Source organism: Mirounga leonina, unplaced genomic scaffold (assembly GCF_011800145.1).
Source record: "Mirounga leonina isolate KUSES-001 unplaced genomic scaffold, KU_Mleo_1.0 Mir_168, whole genome shotgun sequence".
Lineage (NCBI taxonomy): Eukaryota > Metazoa > Chordata > Mammalia > Carnivora > Phocidae > Mirounga > Mirounga leonina.
The window spans coordinates 26,667,678-26,684,351 of NW_023270426.1; the positions used below are offsets into that span (position 1 = coordinate 26,667,678).

At 43.3% G+C, this 16,674-nt stretch overlaps 1 protein-coding gene across 8 annotated transcripts in view; it reads right to left on the reverse strand.

Annotated features, from left to right (window-relative positions):
- NR3C1 (nuclear receptor subfamily 3 group C member 1) overlaps nucleotides 1-16,674 on the reverse strand; it is a 133,446-nt gene that overhangs the window by 14,872 nt on the left and 101,900 nt on the right. For 6 of the 8 annotated variants that reach the window (XR_004680902.1, XM_035014373.1, XM_035014374.1 and 3 more), the window contains 4 exons: nucleotides 13,124-13,290; nucleotides 7,461-7,577; nucleotides 2,420-2,698; nucleotides 1,295-1,439 (listed from right to left, as the gene is read on the reverse strand). Coding sequence is in view for 7 of the 8 variants with exons in the window: in XM_035014373.1 (XP_034870264.1) it covers nucleotides 1,295-1,439; nucleotides 2,420-2,698; nucleotides 7,461-7,577; nucleotides 13,124-13,290 (708 nt within the window). In the remaining variant the exon portion in view is untranslated. The remainder of the gene's footprint in view (nucleotides 1-1,294; nucleotides 1,440-2,419; nucleotides 2,699-7,460; nucleotides 7,578-13,123; nucleotides 13,291-16,674) is intronic. The other 2 variants (XM_035014377.1, XM_035014376.1) reach the window with 1 other exon arrangement.

Sequence of the window (16,674 nt, forward strand, 5' to 3'; positions counted from 1 at the left end):
TTGCCATTCTGGACATAATTAAAGTTGTCACTCTTAATTTTAATACAGCATCCTGTTCTAAACACAAACTACTCAGAATGGATCGACTCCTATAGGGTGCAATGGGACTACTCTAATAATGGGATTTAAGGTTTCATCGATTCTTCTGACCTCTGGTCAAAAGCACCCCAGCTCTCACAATTAAATCTTCATTTCTTACTCTGCTCTGACCATGGATATGTGTGTGAGAGGGTGAGAACTCCGTGGCTTCATTCTCCTAAAGGAGATAAGTTAGTAGGCACAGAAAGTTGTAATGTAAGGTAGAAAAGTGATAAGAGCTAGGGATATACAGCAGAGAGGTCTTAGAAGGTGCTGAGTTGAGATGCCTGAGGAACAGAGCCTCTGAGTGGGAGTGCTGTGAGAGAGACAAAGAGGCCAGGTTCTGGGAAGCCAGAAACCATGCTGAGTATGTACCCGGTGGGCAGGGTGGAGACTGCGAGGACATCTGCGTGTTGGGGAGGTATGTAATGGGATCAAACTGTATTTTTGTAAGAAAAAAATTGTCAATATGATGGAGGACACACAGGAGGCAGAAAACTAGTCAGGAAACGACTGCAATGAGGTCCAGGGAAGGGATGCCTCAAATACTTCACAGATGGAAGCAGAGGCCTAGTGGAAACAAGAATAGCTCATGTATAAAATCTGAAAATCTGATTGGTTCTCTCCCATTTAAAAACAACTGTCCAAGTCCTAACATGGAGTAGGCCTTGCCATGACATGAGGATCCTTGCCATGACATAAGAATCCTTTGGCCTCCCCATCAGCCAAGATGTCCTCATCTGTAGTTGCCCCTATTCCAAGTGAGATCAACTGACCCCAGAGTTGACCCCAACTATATTAAAAAGTACCCTCCATGGTGGCTTGGTAGGTTAAGTGTCTGACTCTTGATATTGGCTCAGATCATGATCTCTCATGATGTCAGGTCCTGGGATGGAGTCCCTCGTTAGGCTCTGGGCTAGGCGGGGAGTCTGCTTGAGAAGCTCTCTCTCCCTCTTCCTCTGACCCTCCTCCTGCTTACTCACTCTCTAAAATGGATAAATCTTAAAAAACGTACCTTTCAATATGTCCTGGGACAGTAATAATAATGCCCCATGTCCATTTGGCCTGCCATTAAGCATTGATAAACAACTCTATTTCAAGAAACCTGACAGAATTGATTCAGTCCTGAATGATCACAATAGCAATCCATCAGGAAGACATCAGCTGGTTAAAAATACCCTATGAACACAGGGAAAATGACTCACAAATAACTTACTCATTAATAATCAGATCAGGAGCGAAACATAGCATGCTTCCACTTGATTGTCTATATGATCTCCAGCCCAGGGCAAATGCCATGAGGAACATCCATGAATATTGCAGTAGGGTCATTTGGTCGTCCAGGTGTAAGTTCCTGAAGCCTGAATTAAGAGAAGTAAAGGTGTGAGGAAACACTCTAGTCGCCAAAGAGAAGGCTATCTCTCTGGGAACTGCCACAGACCAGATAGGACTTTAGCCTTGTTTGGGGGGACCCCTGACAGAGAAAGTGAAGCACCGAGGGGGCATAGTTCTCCTCTGTCATCTGACACGTTCAGATCAAAGCCCACAAGTGCTTTTTAATAGCATCCAATGTAATAAAACTTATTGTCACTTTCTCCCTGTTTAAGCAAATTGAGTCCTGACTTGGTACATTACTCAATGAATTTAGTTTTAAAAATGTCCCCTGATAGTTACACCTCTTTCCTTCTTGACAAGAGTAGGAATACAAGAGTAGGAATGACAGGAGGTCAGGGTACTTCATTCTTGCTCTGTCTCTTCTCTATCAGAGTGAACATAAGCTTGTCAAATCTGCAGCCGTAAAGTCTGGCTGACACCGACGTGGACCTCTGCTGTTCCACACCAAGTTCCAACAGGGGGACTTCAATTTCATATGATCTTAAAAATGAGATGAGCTCAGATTTCCATTCCATTTATCCAGTTAAGAGTTTAGTACATCCTGACAAAGTGTCACCATACCTGATTTTTACCAATTTTACCCTGAGTCTTAAAAGTGATACACTGAAGGAAAACAAATGAAGTTCTGAGAAGTATTCTACATGTTCTTGCCTAGATTTGGGTGAAAAAGGAATTCTGAGTAGGTGCTGTGACTCTAGTTCTGACAGGACCTTGTCTGACCTCAAATCACTCTGCTCTGAGCAACAATCTGAAAAGCAGGGAGCAGTGTACGAGTTTTATTATAAACTCTCCACTCCCATGCTTTCTGGCCTCTGCCCTGGTCAGGCCCCAGAGCTGAGGAGGAGAAAACAGGGCAGGTCGTGGGACTTGGATGGACAGAGCCAGAGTGCCCCTGCTGAAGACTATACAGCTCTGTACCTTCGCCAAGTCCCCTTCCGAGGCTTACCTGGTATCGCCTTGGCCCATTTCACTGCCGCAATCACTTGCCGCCCACCTAACATGTTCAGTGTGGTCATGATCCGCCAAGTCGTATCTGGGATAGAGCTGTCATACCCTGCGTATAACACCTCAGGCTCAATGACCTCCAGCAGGGACACCAGCGTAGGGGTGAGCTGTGGTAATGTTGCAGGAACTATTGTTTTGTTAGCAGGATTTTCAGAAGTTTCTTGTGACGTTCCTGGAGTGGCCTGCTGAATTCCTTTTATCTTTTTCTTTGTTTTTCGAGCTGTGGGTGTTAAAAAATATATATATACACACAAGAAATGAGTTCTAATGGGAAGGTCTGGGTGGCAGAGTTTCTTCAGGGAAGTATTTTAATTTCTGAAACTATCAATTATAAAGTGACATGGAAGAAGAGAAGGCAAAGAGTCAAGAGGAACCCATTTGTATATGAAGCCAGGTAATTCTTCATTGGTTATCCTTTATATAAAATTAAGTGTCTTTCAATATTGTGCTAAAGCAATCTAAAGAAAGCACTTCTAGAGATTCTTGCATGAATTAATTTCTGTCTCACTTTCCCTCCAAAGTTGAAATTTTCATTGGTTCAATAAGGCAGTACTTTCACTAGCATTTGAAAGAAAGAATCCAAGCTTGTAATAGCAGACTAGATACTGGGGCTTAGGGTTAACCTAAAATTATGGTATTAAGGAAGAGAGCTATATTACTGGTAACTTCGCACAGGGTCCCCTTCGTCTCAAGAAAGTATTATGATGACATTGCAGATCCCATGCTAGAAGCAGTAACTCCCAACAGCAGAAATGTCCAGTTTTTATGTCTACATGAGAGCTGTTGAGTCTAGAAACATTTGGGGAGATGAAGAGAAAACTTTACATTTCTTCATATATTATTAGTGGGAAATTTCCCTTTTGTAAGAGATTTATATTGATTCCATAAACCTAAAGCATCCTTTTTCATATGTACAAAGTAAAGCTATATCAAATTATAATACAGATTCATATTCTTGAAGTTACAAATGAGAGTGTTTCTTTTTAACTCCATATGCTGCTGAAGGCAACACAGAGTACTCTTAAATAGAAAGTACTCAGAGATCCAAGGAAGGGCAATGAACAGAATTCATATGAAAGAAGAAATGTATCCACCTCACTAATCAGGGATACAACCCATTTTGCTAAGACAAAAGTAAATATTCATCACCTTTAAAATTAATAATTGTTAGATTCTTTGTCCTTAAAATGACAGAATGGTCCCATTATTGTGTACTGTGTTGAATATGATAGGGAGAAACTGAAGAATTCTCACGTAACATTTCAAAACACAGAAAAAGGATCATGACAGAGCTGTTTTTTTTTACCATGCTCTACTGAAAACATAGTGTGGTGTGGTAGTAATGACCATAAATCTGAAGCCAGCATGTTAGAATTTAAACCCTGGCTCTGTCATGCAGTTGGTGGAGTCTCCCAGTTATTTCCTGGGCCTTAGTTTCCCTCTCTGTACAGTGAGGGTAATACTGGTACCTCGCTCAAAGGGTGGCTGTGGATTAAATCAATTAAAATATGTAAAAGGCTTAGAACAGTTGGTGGCTCCCATTAAGTGCTACAGAGCTATCATTACCTCCACTGGTGGTAGAATAGGGCTTTAGAGTATTTTGAATGTAGATAGTACAGCTGGAGAGAGGAGTGATCAACTTTAAAAAAAGAAAGTGCTACTACACCTAACATAAGGCAACACTTTAAACACCAAAGGTACATTTCAAAATCGTGGCAAGTACTTCATCCCCAATCAGTGCCCTGAGACAGTACTCTAAAGACCCCCATTCTCTACACCTTAACGCCTACACTCCACATGAGAACAGGGTGAAGGACAGTGACAGGCTGGCAGATTTTCAAAAATCTTCTGTATTTAGTATAGAATTAATTTCTTACAATTTATCTATAGCCCTGAGAGAACTAATGCTTTTGAATAAAGCTCAAAAATATTGACTAGAGCCAGAATGAGGACTAGTATGTTTTCATATAACCTAAGAAGTTGTTAACTGAATTATCTCAGCAGCCACTATTTTTAAGCACTTGACTAAGATTTTTACTTGATACCAAGTTCCTGACTCCTAGGAGCATAGAGACCGTCAGCATCTGATTTCTACAGAAGTGTTCTTGAGTCTGATAGTTTCCCTCCTTTTGTAATAGAAAGAAAGAAATCTTATTTAGTTTAAAATTTAGCTTAAAAATATTAGGTATGAAATCTGATGTCAAAAACCTCCCTGCCTTTAAGTTCCATGTGGTTCTTTATGCCAAAAATAAAGCTGTAATTTGGAATGATTACAATACACCCTAAAATGAAGTTAAAACATTGAGGATTTATCTGTACTCAACTGCCAGCATCGAGAAAGGCCACCTTAAAATAAATCTGGAGAATTACTTGGTATGGGGGGCAACGGCATCAAAATGTACCATTTCTGATACTAAGGTACATTTATGGAGAGAATCAGGCTCTGAGAAGAGCTGACTTGTTCTGCAACGTTATTTTGGGGCAGTCCTGAAAGGGAATGTTTCTAAAGATTATGGTAAAAAAAACAACAACAAAATGAAACACTTGACCCCTCTCTCTTGTTCTTCAATACAGTTGATCCTTGAAAAACGTGGGAGTTAGGGGCGCCAAACCCCATGCAGTCAAAAATCTCCATATAACTGATTCTCCAAAAAGGTCACTGGTGGCCTACTGTTGAAGCCTTACCAAGAATACACCATTTGATTTACACATATTTTGTACATTCTGTTTGTTATATACTGCATTCCTACAATAAAGGAACCAGAGAAAAGATTTCATTAGGAAAATCCTAAGGAAGAGAAAATACATTTAAAAAATCCATTTTAAGTGGACCCGCACAATTCAAACCTGCATTTGTTCAAGGGTCCACTCTGTTATGCTCTGCCAAACAATTCTGGCACAGACACATACCTACTCCAACTAAAGGTTTTATATATACAGGAATAATTAAAGACAAAAATGAGGCTTTCACATTAAAACCACACAAGAAAACCTCTATGTATTTAGATTTTTAAAAAGCCTTTCAGTTTTTTATAATTAAAATTATGTTACGTATCGTACATGCTACCTAGTAACTGATAAGAACTATGGAGAAGTGGACAGAGGTTAATCTGGCCCTGTTCCAAAGTGTTCTTAATAATGTAAGGATCTCAAATAACCTCTGTGAGTAGAAAATAGGATAGAGACTAGCACGAAGTAGCTCTTAACAAATGCTGGTTTCCCCACTATTCTCATATCTTACGTTGACATCTTATAAAACCATACAATGTATCTTTTTTTTTTTTAATAGTGTTTTGAGAAACTGCAGCTCCGTCTCAACTGTATGCTTACATTTAAAGTAAATCTGATTGGAAAGGGCAGTGATGGTATTGTGGTAACAGAAACTGCGATGTCTCCAGCTGCCCTGGTTGTCTTGTAGTGAGGGAGGGCACTGTAGTTATTAGAGAGTTGTAAGAGAGAGGAGGAATTTTATATAAAGAAAATAAAATATATTTAAGTGGTCAGACAGCAGCAAATAGAAACTCGGTAAAATCAGGGCAGAAATAAAGAGAACAAAACAATTATCCCTGTGGCCCTTGAAAATGAATTACATGAATGTGCCATTCATCTCTGTGGCTTCTGTAACACCTACAAGAAGATGGGCTGCTATCACTTTCTTTAAATCAGTGCTTAATGTGTTGGCCCTTTGCAGTCAAGTTTAAGCAACCTAGTCACACTTAGAAAACATTGGGTTCAGTGACTGGTGCGTCATGACTGTCTTCAAGACGGCGCACTTCATCTGTCTGTGAAATTGGGGAATGAGCCTCTTCACAGTCAGACCCAGCAATCTATTTAATAGTTGAAAACAGGTGCACACACAGTGCGTGCTAGACAACACCAGCACCCGTCTCCGTTCTGCTGGAAGAACCACGCGCTTGCTCTTCTCCCTCCCACATCACGATGTGTTCTCTGGATTACCTCTAGGGTCGTTCCGCTGGTCTCCCTAGACAAGAGGAGTCTTTCTCAAGTACAAATCCGATGATGTCTCTGCCTGCCCGCCCACCCTCCTTTCTTCCTAACTTCTCCTTAGCTTTTCTAGATTTCAGATTCAATGTTGCTTCTGCCCAGGGAGCTTTCCAGGACAGAATGAGGCACCCCTCCTTGTGCTCCTGGGGCTCTGGCCCCTTCTGCAGCACGCCATGCTGTTCTGGGACAGACTCTGCAACCTCGGTAGACCGTACACTCCTTCACTGCAGACAGTCAGACTCAGTGCCTGTCTCTGGCCTGCCTCCTTGGTGGCTTCTGGAGAAGGAAAGTGCTACTATCCCAAGTACGAAGCGTGTGGGTTCCTCCATAGCCACCGCTACCTTCATGGACCTCGCGTCCTCAACTACAGCAGAATTCCAAACTTCTTTCATAGTGAAGTTTTTTAAATGATGAGATCAATGTTAATTATACAACTTGTTATAGAAACAGGGATATGAAACTCAAAATTCAGGTTTCTTCTTTACTTGGAAAGCAAAACCAAACCTATCCCAGGATCCTCCTTGAGGAGTTACTTCCCCGGGCAGATTTATCGTCCATCTGCATCTCTCCAGCTATAGAGCCAAGTAAAAGGTGAATGAGAGGAAAATGGACAGGTAAATACATCTGACAGGGAAGCATTTTTAACTCTAGGGAAGAGTTTGGAGGCTGCAGAAAGGGAGGAGAAAAAGTTACGAGTAATGTTGCTTCAAAGCCACTGTTACCTAGTTGACTTCCTTGGTATATAGTCTGGCTCTAATGAAGGCTGTATGTACCGTAAGAGCTGGTGAAAAAAACTTAAGCAGAATATGAAATATTCATTAAAAAACTCCTAGTTTATAAGGCAGTCCTATAAAATTATATTAGGCACATATATTGTAATGACTAAATTAATACTTTTGCTTACTTTTATTTTAAAAAGGAAAATAATGCATTTTTATATGCATGCAGAGACCATTTCTTTCAGGCATTTACATTACCTTCCAGGTTCATTCCAGCTTGAAGACATTTTCGATAGCGGCATGCTGGACAGTTTTTCCTTCGAATCTTATCAATGATACAATCATTTCTTCCAGCACAAAGATAATTGTGCTGTCCTAGATGGAAAACAAAGGCACTGTCAAAATTTCCCAGGTTTTAAAGGATATTTTTATGGGGAGACTTGCTGTGTTTCTCTTGGGGCTTGAACACAGCCTAGGACCACAGGCACCGATTAAGAAAGGTACAGTGCACTTGCTAACATGGCCTTTACAGAGCTGTGAGCTCAGCTTAAAAAAGTCTCTTACTCTGTTCAACAAATAACTGTAGTTCATGAAAGTCACTGCAGTATATACATAGAGAAAAGGGCACCAATGCTCAGTGTAGCATCTGGTACATTTTCCCAAACTGAACACCTCCCTGACGGAGAAGCAGAACACGTGGCCACCCACCGTCCTCTTGCCTCTTCCCAGGCACCGCCCTCCAAGGCCACCTCGTTTGAGATACAAGCAGAAACTTTTTCAAGCACAGTTTAAAAGCTACGGAGGGTCTGTAAGCACTCCTTCATTATGACTTCTCACTTAATGCTAAGGAGGGTTAAACAGAGAGGAAACTGCTTCCCAAATACTGAGTCCCACATGGGAAATGACTCTCACTCAGCATTAGGCCACCACCTGCAGAATCCAGGGTGCTTCCCCTTCAGCTCTAAGTGACCGATGGCACACACTTCATCTTGAATGGGAAGGCTGCCAGCAACTAGTTAGGGAAAGCACACTGCTGGCCAACTAACTAGTACGTGGATCTGCTGCGAATATTTGAATTGACCACTGACCCCAAATATTTACAATTGTTGCTGTCTGAAATCTTCTGGCACCTAGGATTTAAGACTGTGGTAAGAGGCAGAAGTGCAGTTTTCACCTGGCAAAAAAATTTAACAGGAGAAGACCCAAAGTCTCTGTACCCTTACCCACTGCAAAATGCACATTCTTGTACTTTTCTTTTACTCTGGTTATTGAATGTTGAAGGAAATTGAGGATCTGGCCTGCCAAAAACTCTGAAAGGACCCTCCTGCACAAGACCCATGCAGCTACATGAGCCCTGGGCAACTCAGAGTCCGTGAACCTCACACTAGAGGGGATGGTATTCACAGGACTACGGAACATTTCTCTTCTCAAAAGAAACCACCTTGAGAGAAAAGAGAAAAATCATTATCAAGTCACTAGGTTAAATATACCTCGTTCTGATTTCTGCGTAAGGATCCTTCCTTCGTGAGACAGTCTAAGACTTGGATGGAAACATACTCTGTTCACGTCCCTAGGATAAATCACCATGCTATTAAGCATGTATTTTGGGGACATGGTTAACTGTATCAGGTTCCAGTCTGTGTGAGGAGTAGGCCACCGAGGTGACTAGTGACCTACAGTTGAGCTTTGTTCCAGAGCTGCCCTCCAAGGCCAAATGTCTGTACCAGCTGTTTCCATTCCTTTCTGTGTCATGCATGTTTCGTGGCTTCTCTGGGTGACAGGAAATGGAAGCACTAATCCAGCCATCCTAACCTCTTTAAAGCAAAAGTAGGAACAATGGATGCGTCCATAGTTGGAGCAGTTAAAATATAAAGCAGTTCTACCCTGTAAGCATCCCCCAACATCACTGTCCTACAGAATCTGAGCTACTGGATCAGGGGGACACTGATGAATAATTTAAATAAGTTAAAATTAGTCCTTTCTGGCTATTCCTGTGAAGCTGGGCAAGTGTGTTTGTGTCTTATCTATAAAAGGAGGAGTTTCAACTAGTGGGCAGTATTTTACAAGACATGCATCACTCATAGTCACTGCTGGTCAATCCTGATAAGACAGTGAATCATTTTAGTTTGGAGTTCCTGTGTCTTCTACCACTTTGTAAATTCCTCTTCTACCTAATAGGAGATGTGAGGAGAAAAGACTTCAAGACAGCTGGAATTTTTTTTAACATTGTTTTGTTTGTATTGTATTTACTTTTATGATTACCACCTATTTTTGGCAAGTGATTCTGGTTTCCATTTATGGTTGGTCTGGTAGCCAGCCTCCAAGATGGCCCCCAATGGTCTCTGCCTCCTTGTATTCACACTCCTGTGTAGTCCCTTCCCACACTATAACAGAATTGGTCTGTGTGACCAATAAAATATGGCAGGAGTCACAGTATGTCACATCTGAGATTAAGTCACAAGGACATGACTGCTTCCACAGTCCGCTTCTCCTGTGGATCATTTGTTCTGGGGGAGGCCAGCCGCTAGAGCAGCCCTAGCTTGAGTCCCACACAGCGAGGAACTGAGGCTTCCTGCCAAGCAGTATGACAGGTTTGGAAGTGGATCCTCCGGTCTCAGGCCGGATGACTGCATCCCCAGCCTACAGTCTGAATATGATTCGTGAGGGGCCCAGGACTGCCCTGCTACCCACCTTCCAAATTCTGGACTCAGAAACTGCAGGACACAATCAGTGCCTGCTCTTTTAAGCCACTAATTTTTGGCCTCATTTATTACACAGCAGTAGATAACTAACACAGTAGGGACAGTAAAGTAGTTGTTTTTAAGCTTAAAAAAAAACAGTGGGCCAAGAAAAAGGGCATGTTCTGGGGTTTGTGCACTTGGTTTGCCCTATTTGAAACATCCACATCTTAAATGTGAACTCTGTGAGCTTGAGCGTCTTTCTTTACCTGCTTTCAAAAACTGTGTGGTGTGGTAGAACATGCACTCATGAGCACCAGAAAGGCCCTGATACGAACTGCACCTCTGTTTCCCAGCTGTGTGATCTCAGTAATGTTCATTACATTTTCTGAGCCCTTATTTCCCCATCTGCAAAGCTGGAACATTCGCACCTAGCTTGCTGGGCTTCTGCAAGGGTTGAAGGCAGTTATGTAGAAGGCTCTTACAAATGACACCTACACATTGTGGGCGCTCAGCGAATGCTTGCTGGTAAATAACTCCCTTGGGACTGCTTTCATCTCTGTATCTAACTCGCAGACGAGAAAACTTTGGTCATCTACTCTGAGGGTCAGTGGGATCCCAGCGCTGCCACTTCCACACTCAGCCTCAGTTTCCTGGATGATCAGATGGGATTACTACAGCCTCTGAGAGCTCACAGAGCCCTTAATTCAGCGGTGTGACAAACCTAAAACGTAGTACTGGATTCATGGTACACTGAGGGTACTGGATGCTTATCGCCATTAGGACCCACCAACAAAGCTTACACATACTTCTGTGCAAAGGGGACGTAAGTCCGAGGGACTCCGTGGTGGGGGGGGAGGGCATCACTGAACTAGCATACATGGAAAGAAGTGAAGCTACCCAAAGTTTTCTTCTGTATGCAGAAAAGCGACTCCCAGAATACTGAGTTAAAAACCTCAAAATAGCCATTCAACCCAGATCAAGGATTTAGATAATAAATAAATAAAACTTGTGCAAATTTCTTAAAAACAGCAGAATGTTTGGGTATTTATATTATGCCAATCTGAGGGCGGGGGTAACCACTGTTTCCAGCAGGTGCTGAAAATGGAGTGCCAAGTGTAATGCAGACCTTACGAACGGCATCTCTGTAATTATCTAAGAAAGTGCTCCAAAGTAGGTATCTGGGCTTTAAAACACTTCCATCATGTCTAGAAAGGAAGAGTAAAACTGCTAGGAGTTAGGTTATCAAAAGATTACAGAATTTTAGAGCTGGAAAGGTCCGTTGAGAAAATGAAAATCCAAATAGGATTTACTTAACAGTCCACAGTTAAACCTTTTCCTACTAATTATGTCATCGAGCCATCAGACTTAAACACTACATAAACATTTTGAAATGGTATGGCTAATAGTCTATGAAATTTGTACCTAAAAGCAAGTATAAGAATTTAATCCTAAAGCAGGGGTTAAGCCCAGAGGGCATGGGGCCTGCAGTGGTATTTTACTGGGGAGGTATGTTTAGCATTTGTTTGTTTGTTTACACTTTTTGAAGTTAGGCCCTGGATGCTTTTAGGTAAGCTTGCTCTCTCCAACATCACTGCATGCCTTCCTTGCCCCAAATGTCTTCTCTTTGCCAGAATGACACACACTTGGTCCCTGTAGGCATTTGAATTTATAGCCCTGTTTTAAAGGATTTTTCATTCTCCTCCATTTTAACTAAAATAGTTTTTGAACCATTCTTTCTTCTAAGGTTCCATGGTCTCATTCTGAATTTCACTTTCAGAAATCAATTTATTAATGTTACTGTAATATTACTACTGCTGTCACTGTATTTATATCATGGAAATAACTCATGAGTTAGTGAAGTGCTGAAGTAGGTAAAGTGAGGACAAGAACAGGCTTCACTCTCTTGGGTCTGTGGTGGATTCTGTACCAGGAGGGCTGGGCGTTCCATGTGACCCCTCCATAGGACCCGGCAGCTGCTGACCTGGGCAAAGCCTGCATCCCTGTGCTCTGTGTGGGGTAACAGGAGTAATTTTATAGTTGGCTCATGTTACAAACTAATCCAAACAAAAGAAAATGACTCCTCTGACTCTTAAGGATATGCAAACAGTACTCTAGGCAAATAATAATAATGGATTATTACACTTCTTTAAAAATTAATATAATCAGAGCTTTAGGTAATGCATTCAGGCCACACTACCTTCAACCTGCTTTACAAGTTACTAAAGTACATGATTTTTTCCCAAGATGATTCACTGGTAACATGAAATAAGTAATTTGAGTAATTTCCAAAAATAATGGAATGAATTTCTCTCTCTTGAAGGAGTTGATGTTATTGCCCTTGTCAGTAGGCTGAATCCATAACAAGGGTAAAGTTCATAATATAATATTCATATAGTGAAATCAGCTCCTCTGAAATACCTCTTTCTTGACCACCTCAGGCAGTTTATCACTTGCTTCTCAGTATTTTTTTTTTAAAGATTTTATTTATTTATTTGAGAGAGAGAATGAGAGAGAGAGCATGAGAGGGGGGAGGGTCAGAGGGAGAAGCAGACTCTCCACCGAGCAGGGAGCCCGATGCAGGACTCGATCCAGGGACTCCAGGATCATGACCTGAGCCGAAGGCAGTCGCTTAACCAACTGAGCCACCCAGGCACCCCTGCTTCTCAGTATTTTAACCTCCGTACCTGGAAACTGTTACCTCATCCTTCACTTCAAGTAGACCGTTACCACCCAGAGGACAGGGACCAGCTCTTACGCTGAATTAAGATGCCTGGCTCAATAGGAAAAAAAAAAAAAAAAAAATCCCATCCAGAGACTTTCCCCTTCATAAGTTCTTACTGTCCCTCATTTCTGTCACACTGGAATAGTTGGTGGTTTCAGAACCAACTACCTGCTGGGAGTTAAAGCCCACAATTCTCGTACAATGAACATGATGTTACCACCCGAACCTAACACCGCCATTCCACACGCCATTCCATACCCCTTTCTTACAGTTACCTTCTGTTCTCTGACCAAACTCCTGCCCCTGAATTTATACTTTTCTATTTTATTCTAGTTCTGCTTGTGTTGCTTTTTAAAATCTCTTTCCCACTGGAAGGCCTAAGAGGCCACCTCCCCACCCCACCAGCATCTTCCTGACGTCCAGCCTGAATGGGGTTTACATAATAACAGAAACTTCAAAATCTACCTTGGGAGACAAGAACCCAATAGAGGAAAAATAAAACTCTTCAAAATACACACTACCTTCCACCGCTCTTTTGAAGAATACTTTGCAGCTCCCGCAAGTCAAGACCCCGTAATGACAGCCCGAGGCTTCGTCAGAGCACACAAGGCAGAGTTTGGGAGGTGGTCCCGTTGCCGCAGAGGAGCTGGATGGAGGAGAGCTGACATCTGGTCTCATCCCAGGGCTAAAGAAGGAAGAGGGCAGGGTTATGATGTAACTGTCATGAGTGTCAAAGAAGTATCAAAATCCACTTCTCTTACCTTCTCACTCCCCAGCGAGCATGTTTCACACTGAACTCTGGCTTCACGGACTAGTAGGCATTCCAACTGCCCACCTAAATATATTCAAAGAATGGATTCTTCTTTCAGACAAAATTAAGAGTGAGGTCATTTCTTTTTAAGTATTCCCTCAGAAGAATGGTGAAAACGAGATCCACTTAGAAACTGTAATTGTTAGTTGCTGAGGGCTTGTTTATATTCATCGTCCCCTTTATGAAGGTGTCCTGTGCGTACGGCGTCACTCACCGTTTCTAAGTGTGCAGCTGATGAGTCTGGCTTGCCGGATAGCCTGCATCTCCCACCGGGATCAAGACACAGTATGCATCCGTCACTTCGAAAAGATGCCTCCTAGCCCTTTAATTGCTTAGGACGTCAATTTGATTTTTTATTTTTAAGATCTTGTACAGGCATCTTTCTAAATTCATTCACGTCTCAGGACAGCTCTGCCTACGTCCTGCCCGGGAACTACAGCTTTTTACAGTACGTGAGCCTGGGCCGACATGTCATTCCCGGGGTCGTCTGGGCGGACCCTGCGGCTTAGGGGGGACGCAGAAGCCAGACTGTCTCTCAGCCCCGCGGCTGGCTCACGGTGAGAGCGGAAAGAGCGCGGGGCTTCCGCAGGGGGACCCTTGTTCTGCCCTCCCCACTCAGGAAGGGACTCAAGAAAAGGGAGGAAAGGGGGAATCTGCTGCTCCGCCCAGCTCCCGTTTTTCCTTTTGCGGACTTCTCACCCTGCTGAGTGCTGTTCTGGTGTTTGAAGATCCTCTATTCCTCATTTGTTTTGGAGATCTTCTACAAGCCCAAAAGCTCCTCTCAATTCTATCCGCAAATGAAGCTGCTGCCCCCCGCCGATCCTCTGTCTGTGGAAGAGGCTTCTGTCAAATGGACAGTGTCCCCGCCGCCCCCCCCCGCCCCCCCACCGGAGTTCCATGATGTTCTGTGCACACTCTCAGGAACTTCTGGAGACTTCTCTCTCAGAAGGTATCGATTCTCTGCTGGGTTTGGGAGAGTGGACGGAGCACATGCTGACAGCCTACAACGGGAGAGAGCCACCTGAAGTGACTCTGCTGTAGGTCTGGCGTGAGGTGCCCTGGATGGACGGAAGCTTGTGACTAATGCAGAGCTGCCGCTCTGGGCCGGAGTGTGACAGGGAAGTAGGAGGGCCTTTGAGGGAGTGAGCAGAGCGATGTGTCAGGGAAGCAAAAACTTCTTTGGCTTACGTCCTGAAGACGCTCCTATTCCTGCTCAGCCCATCTCTGTCATCTGACAGCTATTTTTAGAGACCAAGCAGTTGTTTATGGAAAATGAGTAGTAACATTTAAAGACTTGAAAGGTTGCTTCTGTAATTTTTCCTCAACCAATTATATGTGTTGACATACATTACAAACACATACGTGTATGTATTTTTTTTTTTTTTTCAAATAGTGCTTTGTAGTAGAGTCGTAGCTCAGTGACGCTGCAGGCTCCGTTCCAGACCACAGACAGCAGGGAGGGGGGTATCGCAAGAAAGCAAGTCAAATAACTTTCTTGGTTTCCTAGTGCATGTAAAAGTTAGATTTATATTATTTTGTAGTCTACTAAGGTGTGCAAGAGCTTTATGTCTACAAAAACAAGGTATAGGGACACCTGGCTGGCTCAGTCAGTTAAGCGACTGCCTTCGGCTCAGGTCATGATCCCAGGATCCTGGGATCGAGCCCCGCATCGGGCTCCCTGCTCAGTGGGGAGCCTGCTTCTCCTTCTGCCTGCCGCTCCCCCTGCTTGTGCACAGTCTCTCTAACAAATAAATAAAATCTTTAAAAAAAAAACCCCAAAACAAAGTATATACCTTAATTTAAAAATACTTCATTGCTAAAAAAGGCTAACCATCATCTGAGTTTTCAGCGAGTCACCATCACAGATCACTATAACAACTATAGTAAAGAAAAAATCTGAAATAGAGAATTACCATAATGTGACAGAGATACAAATGAACAAATGCTGTGGGAAAAATGGCACGGAAAGGCTTGCTTGACTTCGCATTTTTTACAAACTGAAGCTCTGTGCCAACCCTAAGTGCATAAAGCAGAGTGCCCTGCACCGAGGTGTGCCTGTCCTCTAGCTGTAAAAGGCTTCATGAGTACAACCTCGTCGAGCCTCTCAGCAGCCCTATGGAAGGGGGGCGTCACCCCGAGATGAGGCCGCACGAGAGGAGGAGGGTGATCAGGGGGCCTGTTTGTAGTCAAACCGACATGCTTCAGGTCCCTGCCCTACCACTGAAAGGCCTGTGTGACCCTGGGCTGGTGGCTACTGCGTTGAGCCTCAGTTTCCACAAGCGGACCGGGAAGTAGGACATCACCTATGTGTGCGTGCGTGCGCGCGTTCACTGGGAAAACAGGAGAATACACACATCTAGCACATTGTTCCTGCATCGAGCAAGCACTCCGTAGATGTTCCTTCTTTGCGGTTTCAGGAAAACTGGAGATTTTAGGAAAAAGCATTATGTAAGTATTATATAAGTGGAAAGTAGGATAGAGCCTAAAACCCAGGACAGTATTCCCAGATTCTATCATAAATTAGAGCATACGCTGAACCACGAGCGACCGGCGGCAACGGAAAGGGCAAATGACATGAGCAAATGCACCAATGCAAGTGTAGCTAGGGATCTGTAACTCCAGTCCGCCTCCTGGCCTCCCCTCAGTCCTTCTGCGCTACCTCACGTCGGCACAGAGTGTGTGTGTAACTGCCAAGAGTACCACAGACAGCAGTGGAAGCAGTCCGTACTTGTCGCACACAAATGAAGACACACGGCCCATGATGAACACCACTGGGAAACGCGGATGAGGACAACACGGTATGCAGCTCCAAGGGCGACCCTATGATACCGCTGAAGGACTCCAGTCCAACCGAAGGGCCAGCACGACAAGCAAACCACATGGAATCGCCATCTTTTAAGAGGGACACATGGCAAATACAGGACAGGAAGAAAGAGCGAGCACATAAGACTCCGAGTGTGTCTCACACCCCTTTGAATAGAAAAGCTACCGTGTCCTGGGTCTTTGATCAGCATGTGCCAACAGCTGTGCCAAATGTTCTGAAGATGCTAAGAGCTTCTCTTACGAACGAACTGACTTTATCCACAGTGCTTTCTTTTAAGTGAAAACTCCTAGGAACAAAATGCCTTGTTCCAAACGCATACTTGAACGCTGTTGCCCATTTACAGTGGAGAGTGCGCTCAACACCAGCTTGTTCCTGAGGCCATGGGGTTTACATTAGAGTTGGGAGAGGAAAAACAACAACAACAACACATGCAA